The following is a 22,649-nucleotide window of genomic DNA, read 5'->3' as shown; positions in this document are numbered from 1 at the left end:
CTACTAACCTTATTACTGAACTTTTCTTCACTTCCCTCAATGAGCACGAGTGGATATCCAGCTTTGAAGTCTAATATAATGCTAGTTTCATAAATAATAATGCATCATATTTGAAAATGTAATATTTTGTGAGTAAAATCTGAGTTTGCAACGTAACCAGTAACATTTCTCTGCCAGGTAAAGTGACCTAGTGCTCTAAGCGATGTTGGCTGATAGCACTTCTTTTTTTTTTTTAAGATTATTTTTTGGGCATTTTAGGCCTTTATTTGACAGGACAGATCAAGACATGAAAGGGGAGAGAGAGAGGGTATGACATGCAGCAAAGGGCCGAGGTCGGAGTCCTCCTCCTCTTCATCCCGTCCCCTCCCCCTCCCTTCCGTGCTTCCGCGCATTAACCCCACAACCACCACCCCCAAATCCTTCTTGTCGGTTATTGGCTGTAACACTGGAAGACTGTTATGTTTGGTGGTGCAGGTTGGCGCAGTTTGTTTTTGTTGGTGTTTGTGGAGCCTGGGCTGTCTACAGAGAACATGTTTTTACAGTGTGTTCAGGGGACAGGCAGCTGGCAGATAGTGAGGAGATGTTTGCTGTATGTGACAAAACACGTTGTAGCCTAAAAAAACGCATGACGTCGCTTAGAGCACCTTTAATACATTTACTTACATTACTTTAGTATATTTTCCTGATGATACTCGCATACTTATACTTAAGTAACACTTTCAATGCAGGACTTTTACTTGTAACAACGTATTTCTTACAGTGTGGTATTAGTACTTTTTACATAAGTAAAGGATTTGAATACTTCTGGTACTTCTGGTAATACCCCTGGCAATAGTTGAATTGCATAGTACGTGCTATGAGGGCCTTGTGTGAGTTATTTCAGGGTACAATGGCTCTGGAGAAAGCTGCAAGCAGCAATACAGTAGGCCAAGTAATCGGCCGGGACACTGCACTAGTGGAGCAAACACACCTTAGTCTATTCTGTAGGTGAGAACTGAGAAGTACTGATGTAAAGCCTGAAACAACCTACGAAGAATGTTCTGTGGTAACTTTGGCCTTCTGTATGTACTGGACATGTGATGTCAAAGGTGCAGGGCTGGTTAGAATCGTGGAAACTCTCACAGTAGCTAAGCCAAGCAGCACCGCAGAGGTGTGAGTGTAGTTCTTTCAAGTTGTGCAACAAGTGGTATGACAGTGAATCAATGAATCTCTCCGGCAGTCAGAAGACAAGTGTTTTATTTTTATTTTTTCAGTGGAAGAGCTTAGTTTATTGCATGGCAAGCCTTTATACTTATTGAATTTGCTGAAATCATAAGCTTTAATGTTTCGGGAAAATTCAAATGACCCTTTTGTCAAATATCTTGGTACTCAGAAACAAAGTACAGACACGTGTCCAGCTCTACTGCTTTACACTGGAGTACACACATTCAGTCATGGTGCTGTCCCTCTGTCTTCTTGATGTGTTGCCGCTGTGATCCCTTAAAGCAGCGTAATGAAGGTTGTCTTCGTGTAACTGGTAACAAAATATAAAATGGTTCATCACTATTATTAAAGATACAGCCCAAGAAAGATGTGTGAAACACGGCAGGTGTCATGGATGGATGGATAGAAAATTATACATACCGCTATGTTCGGAGTAGAAGTCGCTGAAAATGTTACATTACACTCTGGTTGTGACACACAAAATGAAAGCCATGTTATTTAAATGAAATATGCACTCAATACTTGCAGTCAGATTCAAAGAGTAACAGTTACCTGTACATTGGCATCTTCTTTTGTTCAGCTTGTACACTGAGAAAGCCAGTAAAACACTCAGGATGGTGGTGAATGCTAAAGCTGCACTCAAGAAATAAACCCAGACAGGAGAGTCCACCTCATCTGTAGAGAGACGGACACCAGGAAATATTAGAGCTTTTAGATGTCTTCTCAAAGTTGAGTATAGGATAGGTGTGCATTTTTTCAAGTATATCTTAGAAAAGTATATCTTAGATTGGGAGGAACGGCCTCCCTGATCTAAACCAGAGTGGTTGTTTGTTGTTGGACTTCTGTGCTAGTCATGGATTGTCTATAACGAACACCATGTTCGAACATAGGGATGCTCATAAGTGTACTTGGTACCAGAGCACCCTAGGCCAAAGGTCAATGATCGATTTTATAATCGTTTCATCTGATCTGAGGCCGTATGTTTTGGACACCTGGGTGAAGAGAGGGGCAGAGCTGTCAACTGATCACCATCTGGTGGTGAGTTGGGTCAGAGGGTGTGGGAAGACTCTGGACAGACCTGGTAAGCCCAAACAGGTAGTGCGGGTAAATTGGGAACGTCTGGAGGAGGCCCCTGTCCGACAGACTTTCAACTCACACCTCCGGCGGAGCTTTTCGTGCATCCCTGTGGAGGCTGGGGGCATTGAACCCGAGTGGACAATGTTCAAAGTTTCCATTGCTGAAGCTGCGGAGGGGAGCTGTGGTCTTAGGGTCTTAGGTGCCTCAAGGGGCGGTAACCCACGAACACCGTGGTGGACACCGGTGGTCAGGGAAGCCGTCCGACTGAAGAAGGAGTCTTTCCGGGATATGTTATCCCAGAAGACTCCGGAGGCAGTTGCAAGGTACCGAAGGGCCCGAAGGGCTGCAGCCTCTGCCGTAAAAGAGGCAAAGCAGTGGGTGTGGGAGAAGTTTGGAGAAGACATGGAGAAGGACTTTCGGTCGGCACCAAGGTGCTTCTGGAAAACCGTTCGCCACCTCAGGAGGGGGAAGCGGGGAACCATCCAAGCTGTGTACAGTAAGGATGGGACGCTGTTGACCTCAACTGAGGAGGTAATAGGGCGGTGGAAGGAGCACTTTGAGGAACTCCTAAATCCGACTAATACGCCCTCTATGGTAGAGGCAGAGCTGGAGGATGATGGGGGATTGTCGTCAGTTTCCCTGGTGGAAGTTGCTGAGGTAGTTAAACAACTCCACAGTGGCAAAGCCCCAGGGATTGATGAGATCCGTCCAGAAATGCTTAAAGCTCTGGGTGTGGAGGGGTTGTCTTGGTTGACACGCCTCTTCAACATTGCGTGGAAGTCGGGGACGGTGCCTAAGGAGTGGCAGACCGGGGTGGTGGTTCCCCTTTTCAAAAAGGGGGACCAGAGGGTGTGTGCCAATTACAGGGGTATCACACTTCTCAGCCTCCCCGGTAAAGTCTACTCCAAGGTGCTGGAAAGGAGGGTTCGGTCGATAGTCGAACCTCAGGTTGAAGAGGAACAATGCGGATTCCGTCCTGGTCGTGGAACAACGGACCAGATCTTTACTCTCGCAAGGATCCTGGAGGGAGCCTGGGAGTATGCCCAACCGGTCTACATGTGCTTTGTGGATCTGGAGAAGGCGTATGACCGGGTCCCCCGGGAGATACTGTGGGAGGTGCTGCGGGAGTATGGGGTGAGGGGGTCCCTTCTCAGGGCCATCCAATCTCTGTACGACCAAAGCGAGAGCTGTGTCCGGGTTCTCGGCAGTAAGTCGGACTCGTTTCAGGTGAGAGTTGGCCTCCGCCAGGGCTGCGCTTTGTCACCAATCCTGTTTGTAGTATTTATGGACAGGATATCGAGGCGTAGTCGGGGTGGAGAGGGGTTGCAGTTTGGTGAGCTGGGGATCTCATCGCTGCTTTTTGCGGTTGATGTGGTCCTGATGGCATCGTCGGCCTGTGACCTTCAGCACTCACTGGATCGGTTCGCAGCCGAGTGTGAAGCGGCTGGGATGAGGATCAGCACCTCTAAATCTGAGGCCATGGTTCTCAGCAGGAAACCGATGGAGTGCCTTCTCCAGGTAGGGAATGAGTCTTTACCCCAAGTGAAGGAGTTCAAGTACCTTGGGGTATTGTTCGCGAGTGAGGGGACAATGGAGCGGGAGATTGGTCGGAGAATCGGCGCAGCGGGTGCGGTATTACACTCAATTTATCGCACCGTTGTGACGAAAAGAGAGCTGAGCCAGAAGGCAAAGCTCTCAATCTTCCGGTCAGTTTTCGTTCCTACCCTCACCTATGGTCATGAAGGCTGGGTCATGACCGAAAGAACGAGATCTAAGGTACAAGCGGCCGAAATGGGTTTCCTCAGGAGGGTGGCTGGCGTCTCCCTTAGAGATAGGGTGAGAAGCTCAGTCATCCGTGAGGAGCTCGGAGTAGAGCCGCTGCTCCTTCGCGTCGAAAGGAGCCAGTTGAGGTGGTTCGGGCATCTGGTAAGGATGCCCCCTGGGCGCCTCCCTAGGGAGGTGTTCCAGGCACGTCCAGCTGGGAGGAGGCCTCGGGGAAGACCCAGGACTAGGTGGAAGGATTATATCTCCAACCTGGCCTGGGAACGCCTCGGGATCCCCCAGTCGGAGCTGGTTAATGTGGCTCGGGAAAGGGAAGTTTGGGGTCCCCTGCTGGAGCTGCTACCCCCGCGACCCGTTACCGGATAAGCGGAAGAAGATGGATGGATGGATGGATGGATGTCTTCTCAAAGTTGAGTATAGGATAGGTGTGCATTTTTTCAAGTATATCTTAGAAAACCATGCTGCCATGCCCATTTGTACATTGAAAAGTTATTGGTTATTTTTCCTCCTAGTGTGCTAGCCACAAAGAGATCTCTTCAGTCATTTTGATGTAATGCATAGTGGACAGAAAACATTTCAGCAGTGTGACTTAGACAAAAAAAGTGGGTATCTTCCAAATACAATACTCGATGCCATGTTGCCGATCGAAAGACATATTGGACGGTTTACGTCCAGTGAAGAATCCTTCTTCAGGGACAAAATCCCTTGTTTGTCTTCCAATATTAATCGTTTTAGTAAAAAAAAATCCCCTCTTTGGGTTTCCATGGAAATTATTTCCATGCTGAGCTGCAGCGAAGAGATACTTGCTAGAGAAGTGTAGGCATGTTGGATGCAAAACACCAGCAATATTCTTACATGCAATGCAAAGACAAAGATAGCCACTTGATCAGGCTAACTCAGAATGCTGAAGCCTCATGATGGCTTGGGCTAAACTTTGGAATATGTGCACGAAACAAGGACTGTAGATTTTGTCCCCTATCTCCCACTGTGGAGTAGCACTAAGGAACTGCTTCATGGTCAGTAAAGACATAAGTATAATGATTACAGTGAGCAGGAATTCCTAATGCCTACAACTGAGTATTGTATTAAGAAAGACTTAAAAAATAGAAACCTAGTGATACCTTCTTTTAGGAGTTTTCATCACTATTTATCAAATGAGAGAACCTCAGCTAGAGAGTAACTTACCTTCTAAGTCCAGCTTGGTCCCGTTTCCAAACAGAATGTGTCCACATGAGGCAACAGCACAGTAGTAGGTCTCATGAGAAAGGTTCAGACACTTCATCGGCAGGTTGTAGACACAGGTTTGTGTGTTGGGTTTCCTCTCACACTGATCATTCCTGTCTCCATGGGTGTAAATTAGTCCTGGCTGAGATTCCTCCGAGTTCTTGAACCAGTAAACACTGTGTTCTCCATCACAGGTCCCAGTGTGTACTGTACAGTTCAGAGTCACAGAGCCTCCTGGCTCGATGCTCTCAGATGAAGACTGATGGACCGTAGCTGGGACGTTTAAACCTGAACCTTCTACACTGACTGTGTTGCCCTCACAAAATTCATAAGTTTTATATAAGTTGCTCCCTACGCAGTAGTAAGTCGCTGAGTCGGAAATTTGCAGATCTGAAATCTTCAAGTGATATTTATCTTTTACTTTGTCCAGTGAGAAGCGTGTATTGTTGTTAAATTCATCTTGAAAGGTTCCGATATCATTATGCCTATAGAACTTGGACATCAGCTTTGGTTTCTGTCCCAGAGTTTGCTTATACCAGTAATACATCACTGCCATTGCATCATTGTCACAGACGCATGGAAAAGTCACACTTTCCCCAACATTAGCTGAGTGAAAATGTAATGAAGACTGTTTTAAAGTTGTAATGTGAGCTGAGGAGAAAATGAGACAAAGCAAATACACTGTTGCTGTTGTGATCTGTATTGCAGAATGCATGGAAACATATGGTTATAGTTTAAAGTAAACCACAGGCAATAGAAAAACAACTTACCCAGATTCGCCACGAACAGACATGTGAAATACAAAGCAAAGTTCGGAGGTGTCATCGTGCTTCAAATGCTGTGCGGAATGAGTTGAACTCTGTACGTTCTCCACTCTTCACAGAGAAGGCTGTGTTTGATTGGCCAATCAGATTTGGAAACAGTGAACACATGTTCAGTGGCCCCCACATTGGCAATGGTGTTCTCATCCACAACAGTAATGACAACATGATGCTTGAACCTGACCTTGATCAATGAAACATAAATCACACAGTGTGTATATACAATGAGGCCTATGTCTACTAGCATTTAAAGATATTGTGACTGATTTACTGCATGTGGACAAAATACTAACTGTTGTAACTGCTTCTCATTGCTTATTGGTAACTACTTGCCACATAGACATAGGCATACAGCATTGGAGGGAACAATTTTCAAGAACATTTACCCCATATTTCAAATGTTATTCCTCTGACATTCTGCTGTTTGATCCACAGTTAGTGGCTTTTCCCATGGTCCAAACACAAAGTAAGTAATCACTGTTGTTGGAAGAGGCCATTTTTAGCAACAAATGAAAGGCTTAACGGTCATTTACAACTAGAAATAGACGACTGTTAAATATTCTACATTGGGGTCTACTAAAAATGTACAGCATGCAGGGTTTGACACGTGAAAGTGTGTTCACATAGATAGGTACATACTAGTGATGCGCCGGTCAGAGTTCTTTAACACCCGCACTCACCCGACCCGTTAGGCCGGTTACACACTGGATGCATCGCGTGAGCGTGTCAGCCGCGCGGTGTGTCCGTTTTTATTTCAGCTCCCATGTTAACAGGTTAGAGCTTACACACTGCCTGCGTGAGACGCGCCTGAGACGCGTGCCTGCTAGAAATAGAACCGACGCCTATTTTTCACGCGAGACGCGAGCGTGTTGGAAGCGTTTCCATGCAAAATAGAATAGGAAAATATGTTTATATGTCATTTAGACACAAATGCATATTAATAAATGACATCTTGATGTTTGAAAGTCTCTAGGTTTTGACATCAATGTAGATATAAATGTAATAAAAAATTTCAGAGAAAAGATTTTCAAATATAGCACCTGTCATACAGAACGAAATATTCTGTAACATATTTTGCAGTCAATACTGCCAACGTTGTCTTACTTTAATCAAATCAGTAGGCTATATATTTATTTTAAGTTTAACAACTCTCTCCCCATACATCGAACATGCATGTATATGTATATATATATATATATATATATATATATATATATATATATATATATATATATATATATATATATAAGGGTAGAATAGGCTACAATAACAACGTAGTGTGTGTTCTGAGTGACGGTTCAGCTACACAAAGTTGTTATAAACAGACAGCCCACTTACCCATTTTTCAGACTTTGAATGTGTCGGCGCTATGTCCCGAGATCAGCCCTCCCTGTACCTAGCAGCAGGAGCAGCGCCGCGTCACACGCGCTTCTGGTGTGTAGGACACAGAAAAATCCACGCAGCCGCCACGCTTCTGAGACGCAACAGAAACGCCACGCTCGCGCGACGCATCCAGTGTGTAACCGGCCTTATGAGATCCAATCCACACCGCCCAACCCGTCAGAAAAGGATCACTTTTGTGATTTGGCAACACATAGTTGAAAATGTAAAATCCGCAAAATAAAAAAATCAAAACTGACAAGAAAAATAACCCCAAAAGAAACAAGAATAAATAAATGTATAAAATAATAAACTAAGCAATGTACATAAAGATGCATAATGTTCATCCCAACTTGTTTGCAATGTTTTCCTTGGTGATTATGCAAGTATCCACACAGAGATTGGCTGACAGTTGACCGTTAAGGACGTACGCTACACATGTGTCTTTTTTTTGGTGTGAACTCCTGCAGGCAATGAATTAAGGAGATCTTCACTCTCAGGGGGAGTACAAGTTAACATAAGATGGTACTCTGCTATTTTACTTCCCATTGCATTATTGCAGTGTGAACCATTCCCTCCTTTCTTTGTGAGATTATCTGCATTTACGACATGACCCTCATATCACACAGCTGAATTCTTGTTTGCTCTCGGCTTCTGTCTGAGCCGCTGCACGCTGTGGCCCGCTGGCCACTGGCCGGTCTTCCTGTGTTCAAGTATAGGACTGAAGTTTCCACCAGCGGAAACCTGTTCTCACTAGTTCACACACGATTCACCACAGGAGTCAGAACAACAGTCAAATGTAGAGAGCTGGCTAATTTAAAGGTTGCACCCTCCGCTTAAGGGTATAAATAGACCAGAGGGGATTTCTGAACATGTTCTACCTGTGTCTGCAATGCTGGGTATTACAGTTTGTTTGCTTTCTTTTGGCACACACTCAATTCCCTTTGCAGCCTAGACTGCACGTTTGACACCAAAGTGTCCAGCTGAACCTCTTTTCTTCACATACAGTACTGTAGTTTGATTCCTTTGTGTTGTAAGCTCTGCTCTTTCTGTTTGATGTCTTCTGAGAAGCTTCCAGTGGGTGAATAAAAGGCTCTGCAACTCCAGAGTAATGTCGAGCAATGTGACTTTTATTCTGTTGCTAGCATAAATAGTAACTATTTACTTTTGTCTTTCTTTAGAAAAACTCACCCCTGGTGATGTCCTCACTTATTCAGTGAAGCACTAATATTTAAAAAAGCTGTCACAGTCAGAATCAGATTTATTGGTATGACGTATGTGTAGACATACAAGGAATATGACAAGGAATATGATTTTCGCTGCTTTGAATGTACATAAAACAAGAACAAAGCTGAACAAAGGTAAAACATTTATGTACATGTGTAGATGGTGCATCCATACATATAACAATGACATTTGTGAGATTGTAGTGCAATAGAGCAGAGTGCAAGGGATGCTGGAGTAATCATATATTGTTCCCTTCTATCGTCTTTTGTCTACTTCGGTTTATACTATGCTATACTACATTGAAGGGCCAGCTTGCTTAAATTACAATCCCATATTGCTCCACACACCCCAACAGTATGCCATGTAGTTTGGGTTTTATCTGCTTGGACTTTAAATTACGCGGATCTATGATTCGTGGTGCCACCATCGATCCTACATGTGAAGGGGAAATATATATTTGTTTGTGTTGCTAAAAGCTTTCAAACATTAGTTTTGTTATTCCACAGATCTAGTTGTTAACAACTTTAATGGAACTTGTTTACACTAAAGAAATAGTCTCTATGGAAAGTTTCATGGACGTGCTGATGGTTGATTAAAAAGTCATTGAAGCCCAAATTATTTTCTTTATTACAATACAGTACAGCATTCATTCCATATTCCCTCCTGACAAATTCGGCCTCTGCAGTTGATTTAGTTATTTCTTCAGAAAGCATGCCCAACAATAAATGTTTACTGAATTATAATCCTTTATTAATTCCTTGTCACAGAAGCATGTTATTGGATTTATGATGTAACCATATTACCATGGTTACATCAGGCGCCCAGCCAGAGTGCGAGCAAGGAGAAACAGCTTCAGGAGAGAGCGACAGATTTTGCAAACACGATCGGGTGTTAAGAAAAAATCAAAACAATAACTTGCTAATGAGGGCAATATTTATTGGAAATATTTAGCTACTCTGCTGAAACAACACGAAACGTCCCGTGATCCCGTGTCACAAGTGCCGCAAATTCAGCATGGTAAGTCAGACGCTATACTGTATAAAGCTGTAGAAAGAACATAAAGTGACATGCAGCTGGGCTGCTATTCCATACATCAGACTGCTTATTATTTTGACAGCTAAATAGTCTGGTATCTCTTAACACCAGAATACAAATACAACTATCTTTGACAATGCCTTGCATCTATTTTGGTACGTATTTCAGCACCATGGACAGAGGGCGTCCACATTTAACACAGCAAGGCACATGTGAACACAAACACACACACAGGCTATGACTATATAGCTGTTGGAATTATGGGTCGTCCCCGTGCGGGTTGACAGTGATTCTTGTGCATGCATGGTATATGTCAACAAGTAGGCCCTCGCATGTGAAGTTCGCACAGGGCCTCGCACCCCACCTGCGACGGCTCTGGGCTGAGTGCAGCTTTAACTAACAGATTTCTTTATATTTCATACCTATGAACCGGTCTTTGGTCATATTTCAAACTTGTGTAAAGATGTACATTTAGGCATTCCTACTCCTTCAGTCTTCATTCTCCCTGGTTTGTCTGTCTTTCCACCTGTCGGTTCTGTTGACAGTGTCTAATGTTAGAATAAACTACAGAGTCTCCACAGTATTTCCCTCTAGCTTGTCTGGTGGGGAGGCGTCTAGGGGCCGAACACACAGCTGCATAGGTTACTGTATCAGTAGTCTGTGAAAAAAAAGAAAATGAAAAACACTTAAGACTGGTCATAGAAAGACGTGGTGCAAATCTAACTAACACATTCTCGATCCCAACTCCTCTTGGCATTACTTTTTAACTTTCTGCGCTTCGTCAGAACCCCTTGCTGTCATTTTTCAAAGCACCTGGACAGGAACCTTTGGCATAGCTTTTGAACTCTCTGAGTCTGGACTTACCCAGGGTAAAGCCACTTAGGGTAAGTAAAGGTCATGGGTGGGGTTTAAACAGTTTTCTTTAAGTGACACGCAAGATAAGAATGGGACACGAAGCCTGGCCTCCTGGGTGATAGTCCCGTGTTGTTTAGGTTAAAACATACTTTGAAGTGACACGTGGGACAAGTAGGGACAAGAACCCCGGTCTCCTGGGTGAAAGTCCCTATGTTGTTTGATCTATCCCCCACCCCTACTTACGCAGATTTTCAGTATGTAAAACTACTCACTATCATTGGCGCTCTCATCCTACATAATCTTAAGTCACTGCGGTCAAGATGCTGCTATGCCTGAGGCCCCCAGGAAGTGTGACGGGCTTTGAAGCAAATTGAACAATAGCGAACAAGCGGTGGAATTGCAACTCTGGTCCGTCACATGAGGCCCAAAAAATCTCTCTCTCTCCGATAGAAAGAGACAGGATGTGTTGGGAAAACTGTGGTAATTGTAGCCTGTGTGTGTGGGTCTCTATCTCCGTGTGCCTGATCGTGTGTCTCGCTGTGAGAAGTCAAGACAACCAAAATCACCATGAATCTAGGTGTTTTATTTTAAATGTAAATTTGTTGTAAAGTATCCGGCTGAACTGTGGTCTTCCTGTGTGTGATCACCTGCTTGGCTTGACACATACGCTCGCGTCTCAGGCAAGAAATCCACAGACGCTCCAGTATGTTTTCACTGTTACTTGGCAACAGATGCCTCTGTAAATCAGAGGATCAATTTTTTTTTTTTTGAGCGTCACAACCCCAACGAACATTTTAGAAAGAAAAAACCCTCGCTGCATCTCTTTTTTCCGAAAACAGTGACCCTAGTTTTTTAGAGGGACTATTTTTCAGTACAAAGTACTTCCACTTAAACCTGTAACAGGAACACTTTTTTTTAAATACATGCTTCTCCTGTTTTTTTTAAATAAATTATTCTTTTCCCCCCTTATTGCATTGCGTGCAAGGCAGAAATCTTAAGAGAGTAATATTGCAAAACTGGGACACATCGATTCATTTACATGACTAGATACCATTTGATGTAAACAATGAATTGTGCTTTTTGTAATTTGTGTGGACTCACTCCTAATAAATGCAATTTCTGATAACAGACAGCTTGAAGGAACATTTGGAAAATTTGAAAAAGATTTGCATTTGCTTTTTTGTTGAGAATTAATTGAGAAGATTAATACCACACTCTTGTCTATATGAATGTTACGTTATTGTCAGGTTTTTTAGAGCAAGGCACTACACAAGAATAGGGTAAAGATAATACATATCACCATTACACTTTCCCTGTTGACAACTTGCATTAATTCAATTTTTATTATTACAAGCTTTTTGAAATTGTAGTCTTTAATATGCACATTAAGCATTATCTAATTAAATATGTGATCATTTGCATACATTTCTAAAACAGCAATGTGAACATTGGATGAATTCTTGTTTCATGTTGTTGACACATTGGTCAAAGGTTTTTAGGTCATTTTGGATATCTTTTTATCACTCCATGAATCAGAAAATACTAACACAGGCCTTGAAAAAAATCCTTTTTTTGCCATGTTTTTATGAATAAAATGTTATATAAATCAAGCTTTGGATGACAAAAGCACAAACCCCTCTGTAAAAACCTTGAATATAGCAGCATATTAGCCTGGGAAAACCCTGACGAACTTCCGGCAATTTTGAGATCTGCTCTGCAAGTCAGTCTGACCAAGAGCCCATTCAAGCCCATTTCCAATTCTTCCAAATCGAGGCACCATTCACCACCGTTGAGGCGGGCTTTACACGATGACGATAGCGCAGCGACGGCGAGCAGCTTTTTGTTTACATTCAACATGCTGGCCACCGAAGGGCAGCAACCCGTTGATGCCGCAGTCGCTGCTACGTCACCCAGATCGTTGGTCTGATTGGTTGAAGGACTATCCATTGCTCCCAGAGGCATTTGAGTGGCGTCCGTTGGTGACGTGTGAAAGAACCTTGCCCAGACCCACTCTCAGTTACAACTGAGAAGGGTCTGGTGTCAACCAGGCTAGCGGCATATGTTGGTGCTACTAAAGTAGACTTCTCTCTCAGAGTATGAGAAACAAATTTTTTTGAGAAAGGGTTGTGGTTAGGTTTATTTTCTTCTGACCTTCTAAAAACAGAACGTCATAAAACCCAAGTACCGTTAATGCAATTAGACTTATGTATTCATTTAACTTTTATTTAAAGTTTTACAGCTGGGGACTCGAAAACCCCAAACAGAAAACAGTCATAAAGTATAAAGATGATAAAACAATGTTAAGTGTGTTTCTGAGCTGTTAAAGTCGACCTCTGACAGTACATAAGGAGAGACCGATCAAAACTTAAGACACTTAATTTATATTTACACATGACACTTACAACAACTGTATATTGATTTATTTTTTTTTATTAATGAATAGCCAAATTAAGAAGATTGTTGAGGGAGGAAACTATATGTAAACCCATGCAGTCACTGCAGGAATTGATGAACTTTTTAGGAATGGAGGCCACGTTAGGAATGTTTTTAGGTGTGGGAGGGAACCAGAGGACTTAGAGTAAATCCATGCAATCACTGCATGGAATATTTGCCAAATTAAGAAAGTGTGTTTGGGGTGGGGGACTCCATGCTACTAAAATATGACACCACAGTATCACATCTGGGCGCTGATTTGTTCTTTCAGGGAGTCCTGTTGTCTGCGGTTGTTCTCTGTCTTCAACCTCATCGCTGTACACTTCCCCTCCAGAGCTTTTTCTTTGTCGGCCTTTTTAGTAACCTTCTGTAGTTCTTTATGAAGGGCTTTATTCAGCCGGTTCAAGCAGTTTTTCTCCACTTTCAGGGAATCATATGTATTGGCCCAAACACTCTCACCTCGGAGTGCGTCGCCGAGCTCCTGAACTTTAAGCTGCAGAGCTCTGTTTTCTTGGCTCACAGCTTCGTTCTCTGACTTCAAGTCATTGTTTCTTTCCTCCAGAGTTTCTTCTTTGGAGAACTTTTTCTCCAGCTTCTGTAGTTCTTTCTGCAGAGTGTTGTTGTGGTTCATGAGAACTTTTTTCTCTGCCTTCAGTGCTTTATAATTCGCCTGAAAGGCATTCAAAACTCTGAGGTTTTCATTAAAATTTTGGATTTCCTCCATGGCTTTGTTGTTCTGGAGCGTCAAGTTGTCTGTCTGTTGTTTCAGAACGTCGTATTTGTACTTCCAGTCTGGTTCATTCAGAAGCTTCTTAAAAACATCAGAATGGGTTTTACCCAGGGCTCGGTTTTGTGCCTGCTGAACTTTCTCTTCAGCTTCCAGGTCTACATAACTGTTCTTTAAATATCTTTTAATCATGAGTTGGTCCTTCACGAATTGGATTTGCTGATTCAAATTATCGTTGTCTTTCTTCAGAACGCCCACGCGGTCCAATGTTTCCTTGTACATGTCACGCCAGATGTTTAAATTGGCTGATTTATTTTTGAGAGCCTGGAGTTCCTGCAGCAAGGCGTCATTTTCACAGCTCATGTGTTCATTTAATGCCTTCACTGCCTCTACCTCTTCCTCCAAATCGTTATTATTCTCGATCTCTTCGCGCATCTCGTGAATCTGATGTCGCAAAGCCTCATTCTGCTGGCTAATCGCCTCTTTCTCGGCTTTTGCATCGTTGTAGGATTGCTGATGCCTCTCCTTCAGCTCCAGGAGTTGGCTTTGCAGGGCGGCGTTTTGCTGGCTCATTGCCTCTGTCTGCCGTTTTAATCCAGCACACATTATGTCCACACTGGTCTCATTTTGGAGTTCTTTCTGCAGGTAGTGAATCTCACTCTGCAGCTCCTCGTGCTCTTGTCTCACAGCCTCATATTCTTCTTTCACTTCATCAAAGTTGTTGAGCCGGTTTTTGAGATCGCTAACTGTTTGTTGCAGAGTTTGACGCTGCAGATCCATCGCCACATTTGAAGCTTTTGTTTCTTTACACAAAGCCTCAATAGTGCTGTAATTTTGGACCTTGTCGCTGAGCTCCCTCACTTCTTTTAGAAGGTAGTCACATTTCTTCTTTGCAGCTTTTTCCTCAGCCTTCCCTGTGGTGAACATTTCCTCCAAATTTTCCCAGCCATTGAACTGTCTCTGGCGCTTGTGAATTTGGTGGCGCAGGCTCTTAAGCTGTTGCGTGATGGCCTGTAGGCTCACACTCATTTCATCCTGGTTGCTAACCATAACTGTCGGTTCCTGGCCGAGGGCCATGGTGTCGTTCTTCAAGGACTCCAGAGGAAGGACCATGTTTTGGTTGCAACTTGTGTTCTGCTCTCTTAAAGCTTATCGCTGAAAAATACTTCTCTGTTTAGCACAGAAATACAGAAGCAAGCTGTATTGTCGGTGTTGAAGAGATGATAATCAACGCAGCACAGTAAAACCGTGATGAGATTCTCAGTACTCAGTGAGAGATCGCCTGTCAATCAACCTTCTAACAGAGAACTTTGATCTTGGTGAAGGTAGAATGGGTCACTTAGAATGTTGACATGAAAGGCACATGTACAGGATGTGACATCACTGCATTCTATTTCTATGATGCAACATATAGGCAGCTGTTGCCTTGGTAACAATGAACAGAGTTGCATAATGGGTAACATAGGTCTGTAAACAGCTGTTGCCTTGCTGACAAGGAATGAGTTGCATTTTGGGTAATGTAGGCAAGAAAGTGAATGCTTAGAATAAAATGTTAACTCTGGTTGTGCTGCATTGACAACATTTTTTTTAACTGATCACTGTGAGTCTGCTATTTTTAAAGGAGTTATACTGTGGGAGTCTGATAATAATGTCACACACACACATATCACGTCATGTCATGTTTTGCTGCTCATGATCACAATGCTAGACATTTGCCGTTGTTGGACCATTTTACTTTTTACTCATGGCAATCAAGCTACGCAAATCGAACATTTTGATCATGATAAGTATCTGCTGTTGGGTCATAAAGGCGGGGACACCAAGATACAGCAAGGCCTAGGCTTCCTATGTTGTTTTGGCAGTTCTGTCCAATTCTGTCAAACAAAGAGCGTCACTGCACTGTTCAGGCCAGTGATGAGTAAAACAGCTATGTTATCGGGCAGTCTGGCAAATATGGAGCCATGCTTAGATAAGGCATTACATTTGATCTGTGTGTGTGTGTGTGTGTGTGTGTGTGTGTGTATGTGTGTGTGTTTTATCTGTGTGTGATGGGATCCTCCAAGCAGCTGCAAACACCGTTGCATTGAGTACATATCACAGCTCAACGCAATCTTATGAGCGGGATCTTATGATATCGTACGAAAATGTATGCACAACAATCCGTATGATAAACTACAAAATTACAGTGAGGTGCCGGTCGCTTTAGCGGCCGTTGCAGTTGAGTTTAGCCAACGAAAGTTGACCTTCGTGGGTGACGAAAGTTTAGTTTAGACACCAAACCTTCTAGTTAAGATTAGAAAAAAAGATGTGGTTTGGATCGTAACACCGGTCCCCTCAAAGTTATAGGCAATTGTAAAATTCCATACATTCTTTACATATTTATTGAAAACCACCATTTACAGACACATCTGATCAAATCCTTAACAAATAAGAGAAACATGTTAATAAGAGCTTTAAAGGTGCTGTCAGAGTGTCTGCTCCCCCACCCCCAATACAATGACGTTTCTTTCGTCTGCGTTGTTTACTTCTGAAAAGGTCAACCACAACATCTCTGCTCTGTACAGAAGCAGTACTCTTTACTTCTCTAAATGCCTCTCTGTGAAAATGTGGCTTCCTTCCAACGTGGCTTCTGAGAACCATCTGAGGTGATCTTACCTGGAAACCACAGAGCAGTTTAAAGTAGACTTATATTTATCTTAATATGATTTTACTGGTTTTCATCCAACTCATTTTTGGTATAAAACACATAAAGCTTGAGTCAGTTTGGTTTTGTATAGCAGTTTACATTTTCGTTACCCCACTTGAAGATAACCTTTTGTGGTTGTTGGCACACACACACACACACACACACACACACACACACACACACACACACACACACACACACACACACACACACACACACACACACACACACACACAATTAGTTTGGTCAATATTAAAATCACGGTTATATTCAACACGATTACCCATTGACTTTTGGAAGGATGTTGCATTTATTGAACTTAAAAAACAGTGTAACACTTATACAAGTCAACAGTGAAAACACCAAGAACTGTGAAATTTCCCTTAATACTTTTCCTGTTGAACTTTTTGAGCACACACACACACACACACACACACACACACACACACACACACACACATATATATTTATATCCTGTCTGTATATTTCAGGTGTGGCAGAAAGCTCGGAGACTCGGCTACTATTGAATGTCTCTCTCACACACACACACACACACACACACACACACACACACACACACAAACACAAACACACATTAATACCTTTCCTATTGAACTTTTTGAATTCCCCTTAAAATAAACAATATAAAAATATTCTTAAATGTTCAAATAGCGGGACAAGACATAAAAACAGTTTACTTGCTAAATGTAATTTGCATATATGTTTTTCTTGGTTACATTGTTTTTGTGATCGTTGGGAGCTGAAATCGTGATCAAAATTGGATTAATTGCAGAGCCCTGATACAAAGTGTCACATTAGCTCAACACAGCATCATCAACTTTTAACAAGCAGTATTCATTTACACACACAATGATTTAGACATATAGTGAGATTCATGTTATGTCTTAAGAAAAGCTTGTTCAATGAGATTACTGCAAGATGAGGCTTTAGCAATACAGAGTAAAAATGTTTAAATCATATTTACAAAACGGCTACATTACACGGTTAAAGTGACACACACACACGTGTCATGTATTACACAGAGACAGAGATTAAACATGGCCAGCTCTACTGCTTCACACTAAAGTACACACATTCACTCCAGGTGTCGTCTCTCTGCATCTTTGATGCGTTCATCTTTGTTTTAGAGCTATCTGAAAATCTTGCTTGAGACTCTGAAAAACAGAAAGAAAAACTCACTACCATGCCATGATCAGTGAGTACATGCTGTAGATACAAACAGTACTACTAACCTGCACACAGGCAGCGGTTTCTGTTGTTCATCATACACATTAAGAAAGCCAGTAAAACACTCAGGATGGTGGTGAATGTCGATGTTCCACTCAAGAAATACACCAAGACAGGAGAGTACATCTCATCTGTAGAGAGACGGACATCAGAGACACTACAGAGCAGCTTTTATATCACTCTGTGTTTAGATGAGACAACCTCTGCTACAACAAAAACTCCCCAAAGACAAAGCCTTAAATCTGGAACCTACTTATCAATTGATGTCTGCTAGAAAAGTGCCTTACCTTCTAACTCCAGCTTGGTCCCGTTCCCAAACAGAATGTGTCCACATGAGGCAACAGCACAGTAGTAGGTCCCAGCATGAGGAAGATTCAGACTCTTCATCGGCAGCTTGTAGACACAGGTGTGTGTTTGTGTGTTGGGTTTCCTCTCACACTGATCATTCCTGCCTCCATGGGTGTAAATGAGTCCTGGCTGAGATTCCTCCGACTTCTTGAACCAGTAAACACTGTGTTCTCCATCACAGGTCCCAGTGTGTACTGTACAGTTCAGAGTCACAGAGCCTCCTGGCTGGATGCTCTCAGATGCTGACTGATGGACCGTAGCTGCCACCTTCAAACCTGAACCTTCTACATTGACTAAGGTTCCCTCCGCAAATTCAATAGATAATGAATAACTTGCACAGTAGTAGGTAGCTGAGTCTGAAACGTGCAAATCTGTGATCTTCAAATGATATTTACCTGTTTCAGTATCCAATGTGAAGCGTGGATTGTTTTTGAATTCATCATGAAATATTCCATTTCTTTCATACTTGTAGTAAGTAGAGATGAGCCGTGGTTTCTGTCCCAGAGTTTGCTTATACCAGTGAAACCTTAAAGCAACATCACCTTCATAGAAACATCTCAAAGTGAAGTCATCCCCAGTTTTAGCTGTTACAAAACCACTCTGTTGATGAAGAGATGAGGAGAATTTTGGATCAGTCGTCTGAGCTGTAGTGATAGGAGAGACAAAGCAAATGCACCTTATTAACACGCGAAAAACATAACTGAATATCTATTCTATAACTAATGTCATGAGTAGTGGCTTAACAAATTCAAACTTGCAGTCACAAAAAAGACAACTCGCCAACTTTTCCGAAGAACAAACACATCAGATAGAAGAGAAACTTTGGAGATGTCATCGTGTTCAAATTGTCGTGCTGAATGAAAAGAATCTACATTTTGTCTCCACTCTTCAGAGACAAGGATGCATTTGATTGGCCAACCAGAAGTGACTCTGTACATCCTATTTAGGAAACTTGATCACATGCTCACTGCCACTGTAGAGATACAGGTTTACCATTCATGGTGTCTTTGGTTACAGTCCTAAAGATATTGATTCATAAATCAGTGTGGTTTTATGATAATGTTAACACTAATAACATACAGTAGGGCTTAGTCGTCCTTAACATTTGGCAATTAACAGATCATATATTACAACAGGTCATTATTAATTGCCAGATTTTAATGAATAACATTAACACTTTAAAAAAGTACAAGTGCAAATTGAACAAATATAGTGCAAATGCACATTAAAAGATCTGCACGTATATCAACATGTCAATATCAACACAGCAAACTTTCACTCACATTAGCTGATACAAACCCACTCTCTCTTGATGATGAAATGAGGAGAATTTCAGATTATTTGACTGAGCTGGTGTGAAATAAGAGACAAAGCAAATGCACAATTACTTTTATGTGACATATCCATCAGTAATTGAAAAAAATATTTGAACCATTTATATGAGGAGTGACCATACTCCATAAAAGTTGGAATTACAAAAACACAACTCACCCATTTCCCCCCAAAACAGACATGTCAGATACATAAAGTTTGGGGATGTCATCGTGTTTCAAATAACCGCGTCACCCCCCCCCCCCCTCACACACACACACACACACACACACACACACACATACATACATACATACATACATACTTTTCTTTTCCTGTCATATTTGAAGTGGAGGGATGTTTGAGTGGTCTTTTGTCTTTAAGAGCATCTATAGTATGTGAGAGTGCAAACACTGTTACATCCTGTAGAAAACCACAAAGCCAATTGCACTAAAAAAGATACAAAAAACAAGAACATAGGGGTAAGGGCCAACAGGTTTCAGAGTGACTGGGATGTAGAAAGGCCAAACTGTAACCAATACAGTAATATATACTGTACAAGGCATAATGAAGCAAACTTGGACATTAAATACAAATGCTGAAGTCGATTGAAAACCTTCCTGTGCCATGTTTAACAAATGATGACACACATAGCTGGCAGAAATATTATCGAAAATGGAAAAGAATATATAAAATATATGATATATAAAAAATAATAAAATTTCACTGGAAATTTTGGACATTCTGGTCAAAGGTGCGCTCACCTTTGCTCACGCAGCGAGGCGCCGGAGGAGAGGGTAACGGGCCGGTGCGCTTGTGCGTCTCCACCAGCGAGGATTACGCACACCGTTACCGGGATACCTGTCTAACGTGCACTCACTGCCCAACAAACTGGAGGAATTACAACTGCTGTTGGGGGGAAACAGGGACTTTTCTTCATCTGCTGTTTTGTGCTTCACGGAGACGTGGCTTTGTGGATTAATACCGGACTCTGCGCTGCAGCTGGCAGGCTTCCAGCTTTTCAGAGCGGACAGAGACACGGACCTCTCCGGCAAAACTAAAGGTGGAGGAATCTGTTTCTACATCAACAGCGGCTGGTGCAACGATGTGACAGTGACCCAGCAGCACTGTTCTCCTGACCTGGAATATTTCATCATAAACTGTAAGCCTTTTTATTCACCCCGTGAGTTTGCTTCATTCATTCTGGTCGGTGTTTACATCTCACCGCAGGCCAACGTGCAGGATGCGCAGCGCATGCTCGCCGACCAGATACTGTGTGTGGAGCGGACCAACCCGGACTCCCTAGTTATTGTCCTTGGTGACTTTAATGAAGGGAACCTCACTCATGAACTCCCTAAATATAGACAGCATATTAAATGCCCGACCAGAGAGGAGAACATTCTGGATCACTGTTACACCACAGTCAGGGATGCTTATCACGCCGTCCCCCATGCTGCACTGGGCCTCTCTGACCACTTCATGGTCCACCTGATCCCCGCCTACAGGCAGAAACTAAAGCTCTGCAAACCTGTAGCGAGGACATCAAGGAAGTGGACCAGTGAGGCTGTGGAGGATCTCCAGTCGTGTTTGGATTCTACTGACTGGGATGTGTTCAGGACTGCTACCAACAGTCTGGATGAGTACACAAAGGGGCTGTGACATCATACATCAGCTTCTGTGAGGACTGCTGTGTTCCATCAAGCACCAGGGTGAGTTACAACAGTACTTCAAACTGCAGCCACAATAGTAAAAACCAGCCAAGTCTCTTCAGTTTAAAGAGTCAGTTGCACTTCCATAATTATGGAGATACAAATATTCATATATATGATTGTGTATACTGTTGGAGTGGTATTTCCTGACTGGACTTGTGTTGATCATCATAAAGCTCTGTTAGCTCAGGAAGGGTAGTATGACGTGCTGTGGTCGGCCCTGCTACCATTTCTTTTTTAGTTTTTTAGCTGCACTTAACCTCCAGGGCTTTTCTCTCTTTTAATGCTCTCTCTCTCAGCTCCAGCTTTTCTCTTTCTCTCCACCTCGACTTTTTCTCTTTCTCTCTTTCGCCTGCGCGGTCCATTCTGTCTCCTCCCTGCTAGAGCACGCACATCGACAACTTTAACAACTAGATAAGCAAGAACAAAAGACTCCACCTCTGAAGTAGAGAGCAGCCTTCCTGGAGCTCAGTTAGACATCACAGAGCTGTGATCATACGCACCACCATGAAACAGAGCCTGATAACAGCTCTAATTCTCTGCAGCATCAGTAAGTACTGACAATACTTTTCTCTCAACTTGATAACTTCCAGCATTAAAACTTATTTGCTTATTATTATATTTATTAAGAGGTATTGTTTACCTTCCTATAACAAGTCTCTGCTGTTTGTTTCAGGCTGGATCTCTGTCTCAGGTTCTGAGTCTCACACTGAGACTGTGGAGGGTCGGCCGGGTGGAGAAGTCACACTCACATGCTCTAACTCCGGATTTCCACTGGATACGGAACGTCTGCGGACCGGCTTTGCTGCCGAACAGCTGCGTGCTCCGCCGTCCGTCAATACCCACTAGGTCCGGATTTGTTGGATTCCTTCTGAGGGAACACAGCAAATTTGACTGGAATATTGGATTGTATGAGTTCGACAATCGACTAGTGTGGACTTGACCGGAAAACAGGAAATAAACAGAGGTATGTGCACTGGCTGGATTAACACAATTTTTATGCCTTTCTGTCACATCTACTGCAGTCAGAGTCACTGTGTTCCCTCGGAAGGAATCACTGCACATGGGTAGGCACTTGTAATGACATTTTGAGCATGTTTAGAGGCTTAAAACACGTTTAAAACTTGCCCTGTTTAAGCCTGTTGGGTGCTAACCTAGCAGGAGGATAACACGGTGTAGGCAGCACTGATTGTTTTTGTTTTTTTTGCTACTGCCAGCACTCCAAATTTCCAAACAGAGTTACGTGTTGAAATTGACCGGAATTCTCCTTAAGTTAGTTTTAGGTTAATGTAATTGTGTTTACCATCTGTGGCCCAGTTTACATTCTGACTTACAATTCTGGTTATCTATCAGGGTGATCTGCATGAAGCTTGACTTTGCATTATTTCCCACGGGACAGTGAATGCTGCACACATTTATTTAGCGAGAACACACAGGCTTGGACAACAAGTACGTGGTGGCTTCACTGCTAAGGAGGACTGGGAGTGTTTTTAAGATAGATATGTGGGTTGTATATTAACCTTATGTGAACGGATGCTTCTCATATGACCAAGCAGAGTATCGGTAGCAGCAGCAGTAACAGG

The 22,649-nt window shown here is 42.7% G+C and overlaps 2 protein-coding genes across 2 annotated transcripts in view; both read right to left on the bottom strand.

Moving 5' to 3' along the window:
- Nucleotides 1-1,273: 1,273 nt before the first annotated feature.
- LOC116064080 overlaps nt 1,274-22,649 on the bottom strand; it is a 272,833-nt gene continuing 251,457 nt past the window's right edge. The window contains exons 4-5 of the mRNA XM_036005446.1: nt 1,624-1,667; nt 1,274-1,513 (exon numbers count right to left, since the gene is read on the bottom strand). Coding sequence (XP_035861339.1) covers nt 1,400-1,513; nt 1,624-1,667 — 158 coding nt within the window. The 3' untranslated portion in view covers nt 1,274-1,399. The remainder of the gene's footprint in view (nt 1,514-1,623; nt 1,668-22,649) is intronic.
- Nucleotides 17,356-18,929, bottom strand: LOC116064092. The gene is made up of 4 exons (XM_031319151.2): nt 18,827-18,929; nt 17,986-18,690; nt 17,704-17,829; nt 17,356-17,625 (listed from the first exon to the last, which is right to left on the bottom strand). The coding sequence occupies exons 1-4, from the start codon at nt 18,879-18,881 to the stop codon at nt 17,519-17,521; spliced, it is 993 nt and encodes a 330-aa protein (XP_031175011.1). The 5' UTR covers nt 18,882-18,929; the 3' UTR covers nt 17,356-17,518.

Source organism: Sander lucioperca, chromosome 9, assembly GCF_008315115.2.
Source record: "Sander lucioperca isolate FBNREF2018 chromosome 9, SLUC_FBN_1.2, whole genome shotgun sequence".
Taxonomy (NCBI): domain Eukaryota; kingdom Metazoa; phylum Chordata; class Actinopteri; order Perciformes; family Percidae; genus Sander; species Sander lucioperca.
Note: the sequence above shows the minus strand (reverse complement) of the source record. Positions and strands in the feature narration are given on the sequence as shown.